Source organism: Trematomus bernacchii, unplaced genomic scaffold, assembly GCF_902827165.1.
Source record: "Trematomus bernacchii unplaced genomic scaffold, fTreBer1.1, whole genome shotgun sequence".
Classification (NCBI taxonomy): Eukaryota; Metazoa; Chordata; class Actinopteri; order Perciformes; family Nototheniidae; genus Trematomus; species Trematomus bernacchii.
The window spans coordinates 6,547,108-6,562,113 of NW_022987698.1; the positions used below are offsets into that span (position 1 = coordinate 6,547,108).

A 15,006-nucleotide genomic window follows, 5' to 3' on the forward strand; every position below is an offset into this window, starting at 1 on the left:
CTGTGAGCGTGCTGCGCGAGCCGAGATGATGTGTGCGTGCGTAGTTGAACCTTTTCATATTTAAGTTTGTAGCAAGTAGAGGGCTGCTGCTGTGTGTGTGTGTGTGTTTGAGTCTGTGTGTGTGTGTGTGTGTGTGTGTGTGTGTGCGTGCGCGCACGCGTTAATTTTAAAGACCCCCATAGAGCTCAGTTTATAACTCGAACCCTGTTTATACCATATACTGATATACTAATACAAAATCAGTAAGATGTGTTAGTATGAACCTACTGGAAAGCCCTGGGGCAAAAAGCCCTGCTGTTGGGTTTTAATATGTAAGAAAGTGTATTAGGGTTGCAAGAATATGAGTACGTTTTTTATTTAATTCTTTCGAAAATACAGTCTTACTTTAAATAATGACCTTTAGGCTCGAAATTGTCCTCACCATTTCAATTTTATTCTCCAAATAATATTGAATTATTCTTCTTCACATTTAAATTTTAGATTCTACACTCAAATTGCCACAGACCAGTGACAGATATGCACTTCAAATATTAGTACAGATTCAGATTCTGGTAGCCTACCTTAACTCGTTGCTACTGTTTCCTAATGAGCCATCCTTTATGGTTATTGAGATAATGTGGCTGTAAATGTGATTAATAATTAACAACTGCAATAGAATTGTAGGAAGTTGAGACTCATTTGTTAGATAGATTAGATAAAGCTTTAAATCCTTTCCGATTAATGATTTGATGCAGGTTTTATATGTATTTGCCTCGCCTGTTCTGCAGAGAGGCGTTTGGTGTCCACCTCATGCAGTGAATGGTTCACATTTGACTAACGTTGGTTGTCTTGAACGCAGCTCGGTCAGTTATTGTGCAGCAGTTCAAAGCATTAATTTCGTAATCTCGGTTGTGAATCGTGGAGAGCAGCCGACTGACAGAAGTGAGTAACGATTGTGTTTTAATATGAGCAATCGGAAACTATCTTTCACGTTTCTTCTTCTTATGAACTCATCTGAGTGAGGGGGTGAAGGCGGGCATGCTAACAGTGCTAATTTGAATGTTAGCTAAGTTAGCCGTGAGGATAGTGATGGTGACCTGTGTCAGGGTAAAGGTTTCTAGCAAATGTTTACCAATGTGTAAACATTGGTAAACATTTAACATTCATTATGTTTCGTAATCTGAATTGGTTTTGTAATGTGTTCACCTCGGCAGAGCCCTCACTGTGATGAAGCTAACACAAAATATGACAGTGGGGGAAATGTTTATGTGGAATATTTAGGGCTGTCCTTTCCTACACCAAAGAAAAAAGAAATGCTTAGTCGACTAACACTATTACTTTTTGTGTCAGCTAATCGAATAGTTTATTAAGATATGTATAACTGAGAAGACTCAAGGATCAGGCAAAGATACCACTTTAAATCACTTTCTTACGAGATGTGCTCACACGTTGTTTTTAATAATATTCTATAATAATATTACTCTTTTATAAGAGGCATTCTGCACAATAAGTACTTTTATTATTGATACTTGAGTACATTTAGCTGATAATACTTCTGTAATATTACTTGAGTAACATTTTCAACTCAGGACTTTTACTTGTTATAGATTATGTTTAGACTGTGGTATTAGTACTTTTACTTAAGCAAATGAGTGCTTTGCCACAACTGGAAATAAGTCATTCAGTTTACAAAAAAATAATTAGAAATATGACTGTTGTAACCACATAGCACATAGGAATTCAAATGGTATTACTGGAAATGAATATCACCAAAATACCGTTATATACCATTGATTATGTGTTGAGTTGTTACATTGGTGTTCCAATTCACGATATGTAGCAAAAACGTGTTTGAACTTTGTTTTTCCTTGACATTTTTGTTACCATGTGAATTATAAAGTGCTGCCATCTGCTAAAGAAGTTTTTGGTAAACAAAAGCTTAATTTTGGCGACTGACCGATTAGTTTAATAGACACATCTCCAAAACTGAGTTGCTTAACGAATAATCATTAAAAAGCTTCACTTTAAATTGTGTGTTTACCAAACAGGTACTCATAATTTTCTCGGTAAAAGTCAGTCAGCATTAAAAAATTATTTGCTGAGTAAAGAAAACCTTACTCAACTGAGACCAAAACTATAAATTAGTTAACTGATTGACAAAGATGGGCGGCTAAACAATTATTTCAGCATTATTTTGAGTCCGAAATATTGAGCAGCAGCAACAGTATTGCGACCCTATCCTAACAGTAGTGCGACCCTATCCAAACAATAGCAGATTACCATTTCACCTTCTGAACTCCTGGACTTTTACTGGCACTCGTCTGGCTGCTGGCTGGCATACTGAGGTGGTAAAAGCTGGTTGAAGATAACCCTGAGTAATCTTAAGAGACACTGTTGACTGATAAGACAGGTGTGATTGAATGTTAAAGCAGAGCTCTTCCAGGTGATATCTGTAATTTTATGTTTAATATGTTAGTAAGATTTTCTCTGTTCACCAAACTACTTACAACACATTTATATTTAGATGATTTACTTATTTTCTCCTCCAAGAAAAGTGTGTGCTTCAGGTTTTGGTCCGGTGCTCCTGTAATCTGTTTCCTTTGACCTGCCAGTCAGATCTTTTCTTGTAAAGCAGCCCCACCCAGAGATGTTTTCCTTAAAGCTTAATGACATTGTGTCACTTGTTTCATGCTGGGGTCATAACGTTCTTCTTTTATTGTCAAAGTGTCAAAGTATTACCAACAGAAGAACACAGGGTACAGTTGGTTTCTTTATTGTATGCATGACCAACCTTGGTCACTAGAAGGGAGTTACACATCCACCAACATGTCTGAGGTCAGAGAAAAGTGAAACTGAAGCCCAGCCCTCTCTCTGTTCACGCCCCCCGAGCTGGTTGGTCAGTTCAGGAGGAGTTTTAAGGCGTACAGCTTCATTTTGACATTTTCCCCGAACACATGTTGGCTGTAAAGACAGAGAAGGATTGGTGAGGTATGCTGAAAATAAAAATGGTATATCAGATTCTACTTAGCCTTCAAGTAAAAATGTTTTACACACATTAGCCTTTTTATTTTCACCAGCTATTCTATGTGACGTCCACTGTGTCCTGACACAGCAGTGACAGAGCTTGTAACCTGTACGACTGTTGGACGTCTGAAACTCTGACCTACTGTGTTCATCTGTAAAGTCCATTGTCGTTAATGATAACGTTGCTGAAAATAGTCCAAAAATAATCCATGTTTCTCAAAGTCCAAGCATTTTAAATGTTTTGTTTTGTCAGTCAACAACGTAAAGCTATTCTGTTCAATATGAGGAGTTATGGTGAAGGGCAGAAGATGACCATATTTTAAAGGCTGAAAAAATTTGAATTTAAAAAAAATTAAATAAGTCTGCAACAATGATTGGTTTATCAATGTGTCGCTTGGAAAAGCGCTCTAATAAATGTAATTTATTATTATTATTATTATTATTATTATTATTATTATAGCTACAGCATGTACCGTAATCTTGGTGGTAAAGCAAGCATTAGTCGGCGCCCAGATGACGGTAAATATGTTTGTCTGCTCTTCACTAGAGGTTCCTGCACTACACTAGTTCTGGTCTGCACCCAAAGGGGTTAAAATATTAATTATTTGATAGATATGCTCTGTTTATTTCACTGTGAATTAACCTTTTTTTCTTATCTCAATTTCTTCCCAGTATACCAATGCAATGCTGCTCCTCAGACGCTGCCACAGCCTGACTAGATTTGGACCTCTCAACACTCAAAGGTACACTGCGTTATTATACTTTTGGCATTCACTGGATCTTCACTGTCAGCAGCTAGGTTTGGTCTGTTCTCCACCTGGTCAAAGCTTAAATAAAGGAAACTAAAACGGCAAACTCAAGCTGTGTTTGAGCAAAATAATAGATATTCATTCCCTTTTTTATCTTTTATTTAGTCAATAGTTTTGTTATCCTTGAACATTCGGTTGAACACAATAATGAGGTTGGTTTGATCTGCATAAAAGTCACATTTGTATTTGTTTAATTTCACAGGCATCAAGTGACCCCTGCTGTAGTGTCGTGTGCAGTTCGTCTCTGGCGCAGCAGCAGTGAGGATGGGGGGTCCTACCAGCGCGCCCACGGTCCCAGATGGAGACATGGCCTGGCAGGACTGCTGGCTGGTACCGGGGCTGTCCTGGCTTATAGCCTCCACCACCACAAGGTTAGGAGGAGAACAGATCTTTAAAGACGATGTTTAACTTCTTTAGCTAGTATATCAAGCATCTTTTCCTATGATTCTAGACCACGGGTGTCAAACTCAAGGCTTGGCCCGCGACCTCAAGAACTTCAAAGAATATAATATACAATACAATTGGTGTAATTGTTGAATATTTGCTTTCAATTGTTTGCTCTAGACTTCTGCTTTCAGACGTAGTTATTTATGAAGTTATTACCTGAACTGATAATAATCCAATGCAGAGCCAATAATGTAATATAATACATTATTTAATATATATTATATATTTATATGTGTATATTTATATAGTCTTAAAGTTACAACCGGCCCTTTGAGTGCAACCATAATGCTAATGTAGCCCGCAATTAAATTTAGTTTGACACCCCTGTTCTAGACTAAAGAAATTGAAACATGATAAGTAACATACTTTTTAGATATTAGGTTTTTTTAAATATATTAACCAGGTGAAGATTCATCAAACATCTGGATCCGTATCATGCTACTGCTGCTCTGCACTTGCTGCACTTCTTTGCCACATACCTTACTTTAATGAATCATATGTGGATCTCTAGAGCAACACAGTTTAGATGTGTTATAATCTTGTAGTATAAGGTGGAATTGAATAATAAATGTATGATTTGGCCACTTTAAAATGTCCACTGACATTAACTTTAGAGGAAAATAATTTGCTGTGTTGCACCCGACACCCCCTTAAAGTGAGGGCAGTCACTAGCCTCCATCTGTTGGTTTGCAATGCTCAGGAGCATCTGTCAGCTCATTTATCAATTTTCACTCCCACATCTTTTGTTACTCAACGTGCAAACATGCTTAGCACACATCCTGTGTTTAGCTGGTTGCAACATTTCTTTAGAAGAAGTAAATAGTTCAGACTGGTACATACTTACACTGAAGACTTAAATTGCAGAAATATGATTTTAAATGTTTGTTATGTATAAACACCAATAAATACCAAACATTTACTTTGAAATGTGTCACGTGTGTCCACAGGGATATTGCATTACAGTAAATTGTATGTCATTTAGCTCACACTTTTTATCCAAAGCGACCAACGATGACTTCAATAAACAATATTAGTTTTTTTTTTTTCCTATAATATTTTTCTAAATAGGATTGTTTACACTTTGTGACTTAATCCACATTTATTTTAGTTCCATGTATCATACCACATATGAAATTAGCTCCCTAGTATCTACCCAGAGTGTATTATATGCTTCTCCTAAGGTTTTAGTATAATGTAACATTGCTCTCAGTCTGTATGTCGTCTACAGAGGCTGTTCAGATAACAGTGAGCGCCGCTAAAGATAATCATAGCGTCAGGTTAAACACACCTAGCACAGTTCTGTCGCCATGTGCAAACATGAGAACAAACACTGCTGTTTCCGCCATAAAACTCTAGGCATAAAAGTGACGAATAATGACAGTAACAAAGTAAACACAAACTAATCCAGGTGACCTCTCAATCACAGTTGTACTGAGCAAGATGATTTGATTGCAACATGCTCTCTACAATTCTCTCTACAATTCTTCTAAACTGGATTATTAGTTTCCAGTCAACTTGTTTTTCAAATGTAATTTTTGAAGGATAACACAATGAATTTCTCCTCTTTCCTCTCAGGTGCAGGCTGAGCAGCAGGACTCCAGCACAGTGCAGACCATAGAGAAGACCTCAGCGTTTCCTATCATCAGTCAGGAGGAGGTGACCACTCACCGCTCCCTGGAACATGGCATCTGGGTCACGTTCAAAGGAGGCGTCTACGACATCACTGAGTTCGTGGCCATGCACCCTGGAGGGGATAAAATCTTGCTGGCAGCAGGGGGAGCTCTTGAACCTTTCTGGGCGCTGTACGCTGTACACAACCAGGAACATGTGCTGGAAATGCTCTCAGAGTATAAGGTGGGTCCATTCATGGTTTCTGTTAATAATTTACCTAAATAAAAAATAAATGTTTGTCTAAAAAATGTGTGTTCATCCAAATTATAAAAGAAAAAAGACACAACTATCCTCTTAAACCACGAGTATTGTAAGTCTAATGACTGTAAGTAAAAAAGAACCCCAGCATATTGAATACAAAACCAGTAACTATTGGCAGGATCTAAACATGGGAGTATCTTGGAATAAAGGGTTTTCAGCAGGTTTTCACTGGGTGGAACAAGTTTCATCAGACAGGGCGTTCATCACAAAGCCACCAACGCCAAACACCGAGCCAATGTTGGTTAGTCTGAGATTTGCAGCTAAAATATACTCAAGACCATTAAGTTTCAACTGTCCCTGACTTACTGATTTTAACCATGTAACATACCAAAGGCAGCTTCACCATGCAATATAAGTAAAAGAGTAGAAATACTCAAAATATGAGCCACAGAAAAAAATATGGTATAAACTTTAATATTATTTCTCAGTCTGTCGCTTGTAAACATCCATCACAGTTTACTGACACAAGGACAAGATACTCAAGTGTTTGCAAGCCACAATACACATAAAAATAACATCCCCTTAAGCAATTATTTATTATACAAATCCATTAAAAATGTTGCTGTATCTTTGAGAAATAGAACATTTGAAAAATGCCAAACTAATGCAGCTGTTAAGAAGGGGATGTTGAATTTAACCTGAAATGAACTTGTCATTTATTTTTGTCTGTCGCAGAAGACGCATATGAAAAGGTCTACTGCGTACTGTATACTGAGGAGCAGCTGTAGGCTAAATACTGGCACTCTTCAAGCTGTCATTAGAAAAGAAAACACTTGCTCATGTCCAATCCAAGTCACTCATCTGGAAAAACTTAAAAAACAAACTTTAATAAGATTAAATAAGGATATTTAATGATAAAATTGTAAAAGCAAGAACCCTGAAGAAGGCTTGCTTGTGCTCATACACTTGGGTTGTTAACAAAGCTCTAAGTCTACAAGCATTATATATGTTTCCTCGAATTTAGGCGCAAAAAAACATCTGATCGAAGGCTTTTCAACTTTTTGCCATCAGAGTGCCTTATGCTGCGTTCACACCGGACGCGATGCGATGTTTGGGGGCGGCGCGATTACATGTAAAGTCAATGCAGAGGCACGGACAGACGCGAATTCGCTCCGACGGCGCGCATGAAGCGGTGGACGCGGCGCGATTGAGGCGATTGAACGGTGCCGCGTTAAACGCGAGAGTTCAATTTTTTCAACTCGAGCGTCAAATTCACGTGACGCGTTCTCACGGAAGCCAATCAGCGGTGAGGATCTCAGTCGCCGTCACTGACGTTCAACCACACAACATCAGCCGTTAGCTGTTAGCAGTTAGCACACAGAGCTCACAGCTCCTCATATCTGTTCAGAAACTGGACAAAAGTTAAACAAGTACAAACCACAGACTGTCTGTGTCATGGCGAATACAGTCGCTGGTTTATTTATGTCTGTAGGCCGTTGTTATGAGTGTGGAATGAGCATATACAACGTTAGCTTAGCCTGGTCGACCCGATCTTCATTCAGAAAACAAGCATTTTAAAAGGTGTTTTGCCTGCCGTCTTGTCAAAGCATTAATTCATGGTTGTTACTAACCGGTATCAGTATGTTGTTACTTCGGCATCATTTAGAAACGTGTATTACAATTTAATCACGGTAAAATATGTTCATTTGTTGTAGTTGTAGCTCCCGAGCCAGCGCGTCTTGTTTGAATGATGCGAGTAAACACAGCTGGCAGCCGCGGTGAAACTCCAGCGTTTAGAGCGATGCGATAGGAGCGATTAGAGCGAAGCGAATATTCGCATTGCGTCCGGTGTGAACGCAGCATTAGACCTTTTTCTGCTGAAAATATGTGATTGTTTATTCATAGCATCATTCCTTTGTGGTCAAATAAAAGTCCTCTTTGTTTAACACAAGGTTGGGGAGCTGAGTGCAGAAGATGTGAAGAAGCAGAAGGCTATCAAGACATCAGACCCTTACTCTACGGACCCCGAGCGCCACCCCGCCATGCACATCAACAGCCTGAAGCCCTTCAACGCAGAGCCACCTCCTGAGCTCCTTTCTGACAGCTTCATCACCCCCTCCGCTATCTTCTTCAAAAGGAACCACCTGCCCGTCCCCCAGGTGGACGCGGCTTCATATCAGCTGCACATTGAGGGGCTACCTGGCGGAGTGCTGACGCTCTCTTTAGAGGAGTTAAAGACTCGATTCCCCAAACACACCATCACAGCCACGCTGCAGTGTGCCGGTAACCGCCGCTCGGAGATGAACAAGGTGAAGCAGGTGAAAGGGCTGAACTGGGGCATCGCTGCGATCAGTAACGCCACATGGGGGGGGGGCGAGGCTCAGGGACGTGCTGCTGGCCGCTGGTTACTCGCCCGATGTGGCTCAGCGGGCTTTCCATGTTCAGTTTGAAGGACTGGACAAAGACGTGACCGGGACGACATACGGTGCTTCCATCCCTCTAAACAAGGCCGTTAATGAGGAAGGGGATGTCCTGCTGGCTTATGAGATGAACGGCCAGGATATCCCCCCCGACCACGGCTACCCGGTGCGTGCCGTGGTGCCGGGCACAGTGGGCGCACGCAACGTGAAGTGGCTGGGGAAGATCATAGTGAGTGCAGAGGAAAGCAGCAGCCACTGGCAGCAGAACGACTACAAGGGCTTCTCCCCCGGGACGGACTGGGACACGGTGGACTTCAAGTCGGCTCCGGCCATTCAGGAGCTGCCCATCCAGTCGGCCATCACCGTGCCGACAGACGGGGCCGTGGTGGACCGCAGTTCTGAAGAGGTGACCGTGAAGGGGTACGCCTGGAGTGGAGGGGGCAGAGAGGTGGTGCGTGTCGATGTTTCTCTGGATGGAGGGAAGACGTGGCAGGTGGCCCAGATGAGGAGCAGTGAGAAGGGACAAGCCCCCGGACCCTCACCCCCCCCGGGACGGGCCTGGGCCTGGAAGCTGTGGGAGGTGACGGCCCCTCTTCCTGCCGAGGCTCAGGAGCTGGAGATAGTTTGTAAAGCGGTTGACAACAGTTACAACATGCAACCAGACACTGTTCCTCCCATCTGGAACCTGAGGGGGGTCCTGAGTAACGCCTGGCACAGAGTGAAGGTAGAGATCAGAGAAGACGATAACGAGGAATAGACTCCGTGGTTTCATCCGTTTTCACAATCCAAAAGGTTTACGCTTGAAAAGGTTATTTAGATCTGTCACTTGTACTCAGCACAGAAGTGATGGAGGGAAATACGGTTTCATAGACACACAGCTTTGAAGTATTTATGCAAGTGTTGCTTTTGAGATTTGAGTTAATCTGGAACAAAGCTAAAGGCTTACATTTACCAAAACATGTCCTGTTTTATCGATTGTTGATTCACTTTGGTCTTAAGGGGAACATGTTCATTCTCTGGTCTTTTAGAAAAGAAAACATTTTTCTATGTATTTTTGTAATTGGTATATTGCAAGGATTGAATTAATTGTGTGGTTAACATAATTTAAAAGCCTTATTTAAAATAATATGCTGATATCTAATTGAAATGTAAACACATTTTAAGTGTATTATAAAGTAATTACTTGAAATGCTCGATATTAGAGTTGCATGTTCACAAGAGTAGAACTGAAACTAATATCATTTGGGAGCATTGTTTATCTGCCGCTGTGGCATTGCTGACCTTGGGAATAAACTATTTAATAACTTTTTATGGGAAGTTTGAGGAGCAGAGGTCGGTGCCGTAGATCATCATCCGTTCAGTCAGTGGAGCTGCCCTCCTGCTTCTCGGTGTGTGTGAAGCACCACGCCTCTGTGGAGCTGCAGCTCAGAGCAGCTGTGTTTATACTACGACGCTGCAGAAGAAGGGCGCTTCTCGACCACAGTTTAGACTACACTGTGTTTTGTGTAAAATGTACATTATCGTTGAAGATGATAAATAAAGAGCTCTAATTTTACACTGACATACTTCTCTTGTGTCCATTGTTGCTTTGTGCAAAAAGGTGGTAAAGTTATTGTCCTGTATGTCAATGTCATACAGCACAAATTATTAGATAACAGCATCTATTTTTATTTTAACACATTAGTTACAAATACATTTAACTAGATTTTAGAGCTGCAACACATAGTTGATCCACAGAAAAATAATCCCTATCTAAAATGTAATAATCATTAAAGTAATTATTCATGCAAAAATAGCAGAACATTTTGATTGAAGAATATAGATGTCCCTACTCTTCCCTGTTTTATTTCATATAAAACTAAAGGATATATCGAGAATATAGAAGAAAGATTCATTGTTGATGAAAATAATTGTTACTGGAGATCCTGACTGCAATTAAACCACTGTTTTTGATAAAGCATGTTTAATCTGATTCTTCTTCAAGGGTTATTGTAATTAGGAACATTGCAGTAATACAATTACTTAAAGGGCCCATGTCATGGCCATTTCCACTGATCATAATTCCATTGTTGAGGTCTACTAAAATAGATTTATATTGTGCAATTTTCCAAATTCACATTGGTTTCGCATACAGCATCTCTGTAAAATATGTGTATTCACCGGTGTATTCACTCTCTGTCCTAAACGGCTTGTTTGAGCTCTTGCCCCCCCTCCCTGTGAGCCCAGTGTGCTCCGATTGGTCAGCTCGGCCACTCCGTTCTGATTAATCAACCACCAGAGAGGCTCCGCCCATGTCTAAGACAGTGTTTTTTCGGCTCTGAGCGGAGCATCAGTTTTTGTATAAGCTAACCTACGTTTGCTAGTTGTTCAGTGTAATATGCCAACCTACTATGAACAAAAGCTGGTGGTTCATATTAGGCTAGCAATAACGTGTTTACAATTGCAATCTTATACGGTAGTCTGCTACGTGTCGGTCATTCTTTTTAGCTTGCATAAAAACAATGTTTTTCCTAGCATGTCTAGCTATAGGTAGCCTTGTTGTTTAGCTTTGTAGCATACATGCTAGGAAAGCCAACTATAATGTAATTAAGTTTCGCGACTTACCGTACTGTAAATCACCCGGAGTATACTGTATATGAGTATTTTGTGTGTGAATGCAGACATTCTCGTGCTATGAGAAACATGTAAGGCCATCTGCTGACATTGTAGTTGATATATTTAAACGCTAGCAACTTCGTTAGCCCAGTTAGCACTGTGTCAATGGCTTGTTCTGTGTAATAAAACCACTATGAACAAAAGCTAGTGGTTCATATTAGGCTAGGAAGAACGTGTTTACAATTGCAATCTTATACGGGTAGTCTGCTACGTTCGGTCATTCATTGTAGCTGGCATGAAAACAATGTTTTCGCCTAGCATGTCTACCTCTCGGTTGCGTCGTTGTTTATCTCGGTAGCATACACGCTATGAACGGTAGCTCGGTTAGGAACGCCAACTATAATGTACTGATCGTAGGGTAAATCACCCGGAGTATACTGTCTGAGTATTTCATGTGAATGCAGACATTCTCCTGCTATGAGAAACATGTAAGGCCATCTGCTGACATTGTAGTTGACAAACGCTAGCAACTTCGTTAGCCCAGTTAGCACTGTTTTGAACTGAACCTGAGATTCCAACAGTATATATGCTTGACTGGCAGAGGGTGCGTCATAGCTCTGGGCGTGGCTACTGGGTATCCAGACGTCACGATGCCCAGGAAGAACATGAGAAATCTCCAACGAGGCGTTTTGGGGAGGTCTTTTCTGTGTTAGAGTTTTACTCCCTACAGGGTGTACATTGAGGGTTTGTGACTCTGCACACCGTTTACATGCATAAAAACCTTCATAACACACAAGGGGACGGGTAATAACCGGAAAAGCATAACATGGGCCCTTTAATATGGTATTTAGTATCAGATCCCCTTGTAGGTTTGCTTATAAACTAGAAAACTGCTGGAGTTGTGTTGTGGGACTGATAAGGGTTCATCTTTACCGGTGTTCTTTGTTTGCTCACTCTGGATTCCGGGTCGCTTAAGATTAGCGTTCAAAAGCCTCTCAGTAGAAATTAGGAACGTGGCTTTCACATGTTGGTGATACGTTATTTGAAAGCGGAATTTTCCTTTGCTTAACATCAGGATGCAGTTATTTTTTGCGGACAACTCTGCAGTCTCTTTTTAAGTCTTCATTTACGAAGTGATTCCTTAAAGTGGTAAGAGAGGAAACAGGATATGAAGTGACTCAGACAGACATCTGAAAAAAGAGATTGCAGCTGGTAGGAAGGTGAACAGGAGGGAGGAAGGGAGGACAAGTCCATGTAAAAGATGAGCTGTCATGTCAGGACATATGATTTAGAGATATAAAGGAATGCATTCAGTAACTTCAATAAACTATCTCATATTCAGGTGATTTGTTGGCCAGGGTTGGATTAAGCAGATAAGGATGTTCTCCTGAATTATGTTTTCTCTGACTTCATATAATCAAACCAGATATATTCCAGGACTTTCCGTGCATGATGAGTACTGTGAGACTCATTTGTTTATTAGCGTCCTGTAGCTTCTGACCCAGCGGGAAGTTGTTTGGAAATCCTGTTTCTTATAAACTGGTCATTGTGATCTGTCTCTGAGTCACAAATTACAAAACAAATCCGGTAAGCAGAAATTGCGTCGAAAAAATAAAACATTGATATGATTGGGCAGTCAATCTAGACAGTTAACATTTATTTATTTAACTGGTTTTAGACTTTTGACGCTGCTATGAGTATGTGTGCAGTGAAGGGCAACCATGCACTACTCACTAAGTCTTAGGAGGAATGACTGAAAGCAAGGAAAAGCAAAGTCTGCACAAAATAAATAAAGACATATCCGCTAACTTAAGTAGAAGATGAGACATTAAACATTTGAAGCATTAAAGTGAATAGTTTGGACTTAGTGTTCTTCTTGCTCTGTGTACTTTGTTGAGTCAAACATAGAGAGTGGAGTTTCAGATATTCAGATTGCCAGTTAAGGCATCAAAAATAGCCTTTACTATACTCCCACATTTCTCTTCCTCCTTTCTGTTCCTTTATTTCTTTGTTGTTTACTAAAATCACTGTCATAACAATGACACAATACATTAGAAGGGAAACAGATGGCTTTTGTTTTTATTTCTCTCTAGGTCAGCAAATACACAGGCTTGTGTCACATTGGTGGTAAATGCAAACCAGTGCACTTTCATCTCTCTGTGTGGTACGTTGTGATACAGTGGGGAATTTGCAGCATGTAGACTGGGGAAATGATCAAAGAGATATACAAGAAAAAGCCAAATATAATTGTTTCGATGAGTAATTCTTAGTTTAATGTGAATTTGTACATGAATCCTAAAGGGCCTTAAACACCTACTGTACCTTTAGGAGTTGGTTTCCTGTGTTTTAGACAGAGTTAAAATCTATTGTTGGTATGTTGCCCCAGGTTAAAGTTTGAGGAAGTACCATCATTCACTCACATCTTGAGACCAGCTGCCCTGCTGTAACATAATGCTAATGCTGCTGTAACATGTATACACCAGAAGAACCACACAACTGCCTGCTGTCGTCCTATCCACATTTTGTAAATATAACGTACAAATGTCCCAATACAGTTTCATTGTAAGACACGCTTCAGTCATCCACAACTTAATCATTATGAATTCTGTAGAATGTAATGTTGCTTTGGGTTTAAAATCATATTTGTATAAAATCTACACAACTGCAAACTGATATAAATGTATACAAAATCTGACACTGCAACAATCAGGAATTAAATGTGGAGTCAGCCAAATCATACATTCTAAAAAAGGTTTTTGCTGACAAAAGTTTCTCCAACATTATAAGCAACTTTCTTTTGATTATGTGGCAGAATAGTAATATATAAGCAGTTATAAGGTTGCATCTCTAATTGTTTTGACAACTTTAACTATATTGACCACTAAGACTCAAGAAATGTACTTAAAGCTAGGTGGTAGAAATACCACACAATAAGCTGATAAACACATTTGGCATTCAGACACAGAGCAATGCAATATTTGTCATGTTTTCTGGCTACCTGACAAATGTAAGTCCCATATTCACTCACTTACGTCAACTCATAAGAAACATATCTGGTTGTTTTGTTGCTAGATGCTTTCACCTGCTGGTCTCTCAGTGTAAGAAGTGCTAGTGGTAGCTGGGAGGTAGCTTTTGACCTCTGGAAACAGAGTTGTTGAGAGGGACAACACTGAATCTGTACATTTGTGGACTGTAAAACCAAGTAAATTATAATTAAATAATAATTATAATAAAAATAATTCTCTGTTGGTTCACCATGGGAAACTTGAGTTTAATTTGATCATATTAAACATATAGTGGTGTGGGACATATAAGTCTTTACAAATCCCATTTGTTTTACACAAAGGGAAAACATGTTGTTGATCTGTCCTCTGTCGCCTGTCAGCAGGGATGGGTCCAAGGATGGCTCAATTTGTGTTTGAGGAGTAAACATAAATATTTGTCTCGGATGGGATAGATGTGGGGACAACAGGAATTTATAAGAGGAGGGTAAGGCTCCTTTTGTGGTTTAGGCCCATCATTTAACTGCATTTGATACATACCTGAAGGACATTGAGTTCTGTATCGACACCAGCGAATCAACAACAAACCTAATGACCCTGAGGGAGTCAAATGGAAATGTTTCGTCCACACCACAGCACTGAGACTGCTCTTGGTAAGATCTTCAATGACATCCACAGACCATGACATCCACAGACCATGAAAAACAACAAAGTAAGTTACCATAGCTATGCAGATGACATGTACATTTACATAAACTTTTCACCAGGAGACTATGCTCCAATTCAAAGTAAGTGCATTGAAGAAATCAATGACTGGATGTGTCAGAACCTTTTTTAATTAAACAAAGATAAAACTGT

The 15,006-nt window shown here is 40.0% G+C and overlaps 1 protein-coding gene across 1 annotated transcript; it reads left to right on the top strand.

The window, feature by feature from the left end:
- Positions 1-1,012: 1,012 nt before the first annotated feature.
- On the top strand, positions 1,013-10,112 carry suox (sulfite oxidase). The gene is given in 6 exon segments (XM_034139568.1): positions 1,013-1,086; positions 3,676-3,746; positions 4,015-4,183; positions 5,835-6,113; positions 8,084-8,497; positions 8,499-10,112. Coding segments are annotated over 6 exon segments (1,791 nt in total). The 5' UTR covers positions 1,013-1,038; the 3' UTR covers positions 9,309-10,112.
- Positions 10,113-15,006: the final 4,894 nt, after the last annotated feature.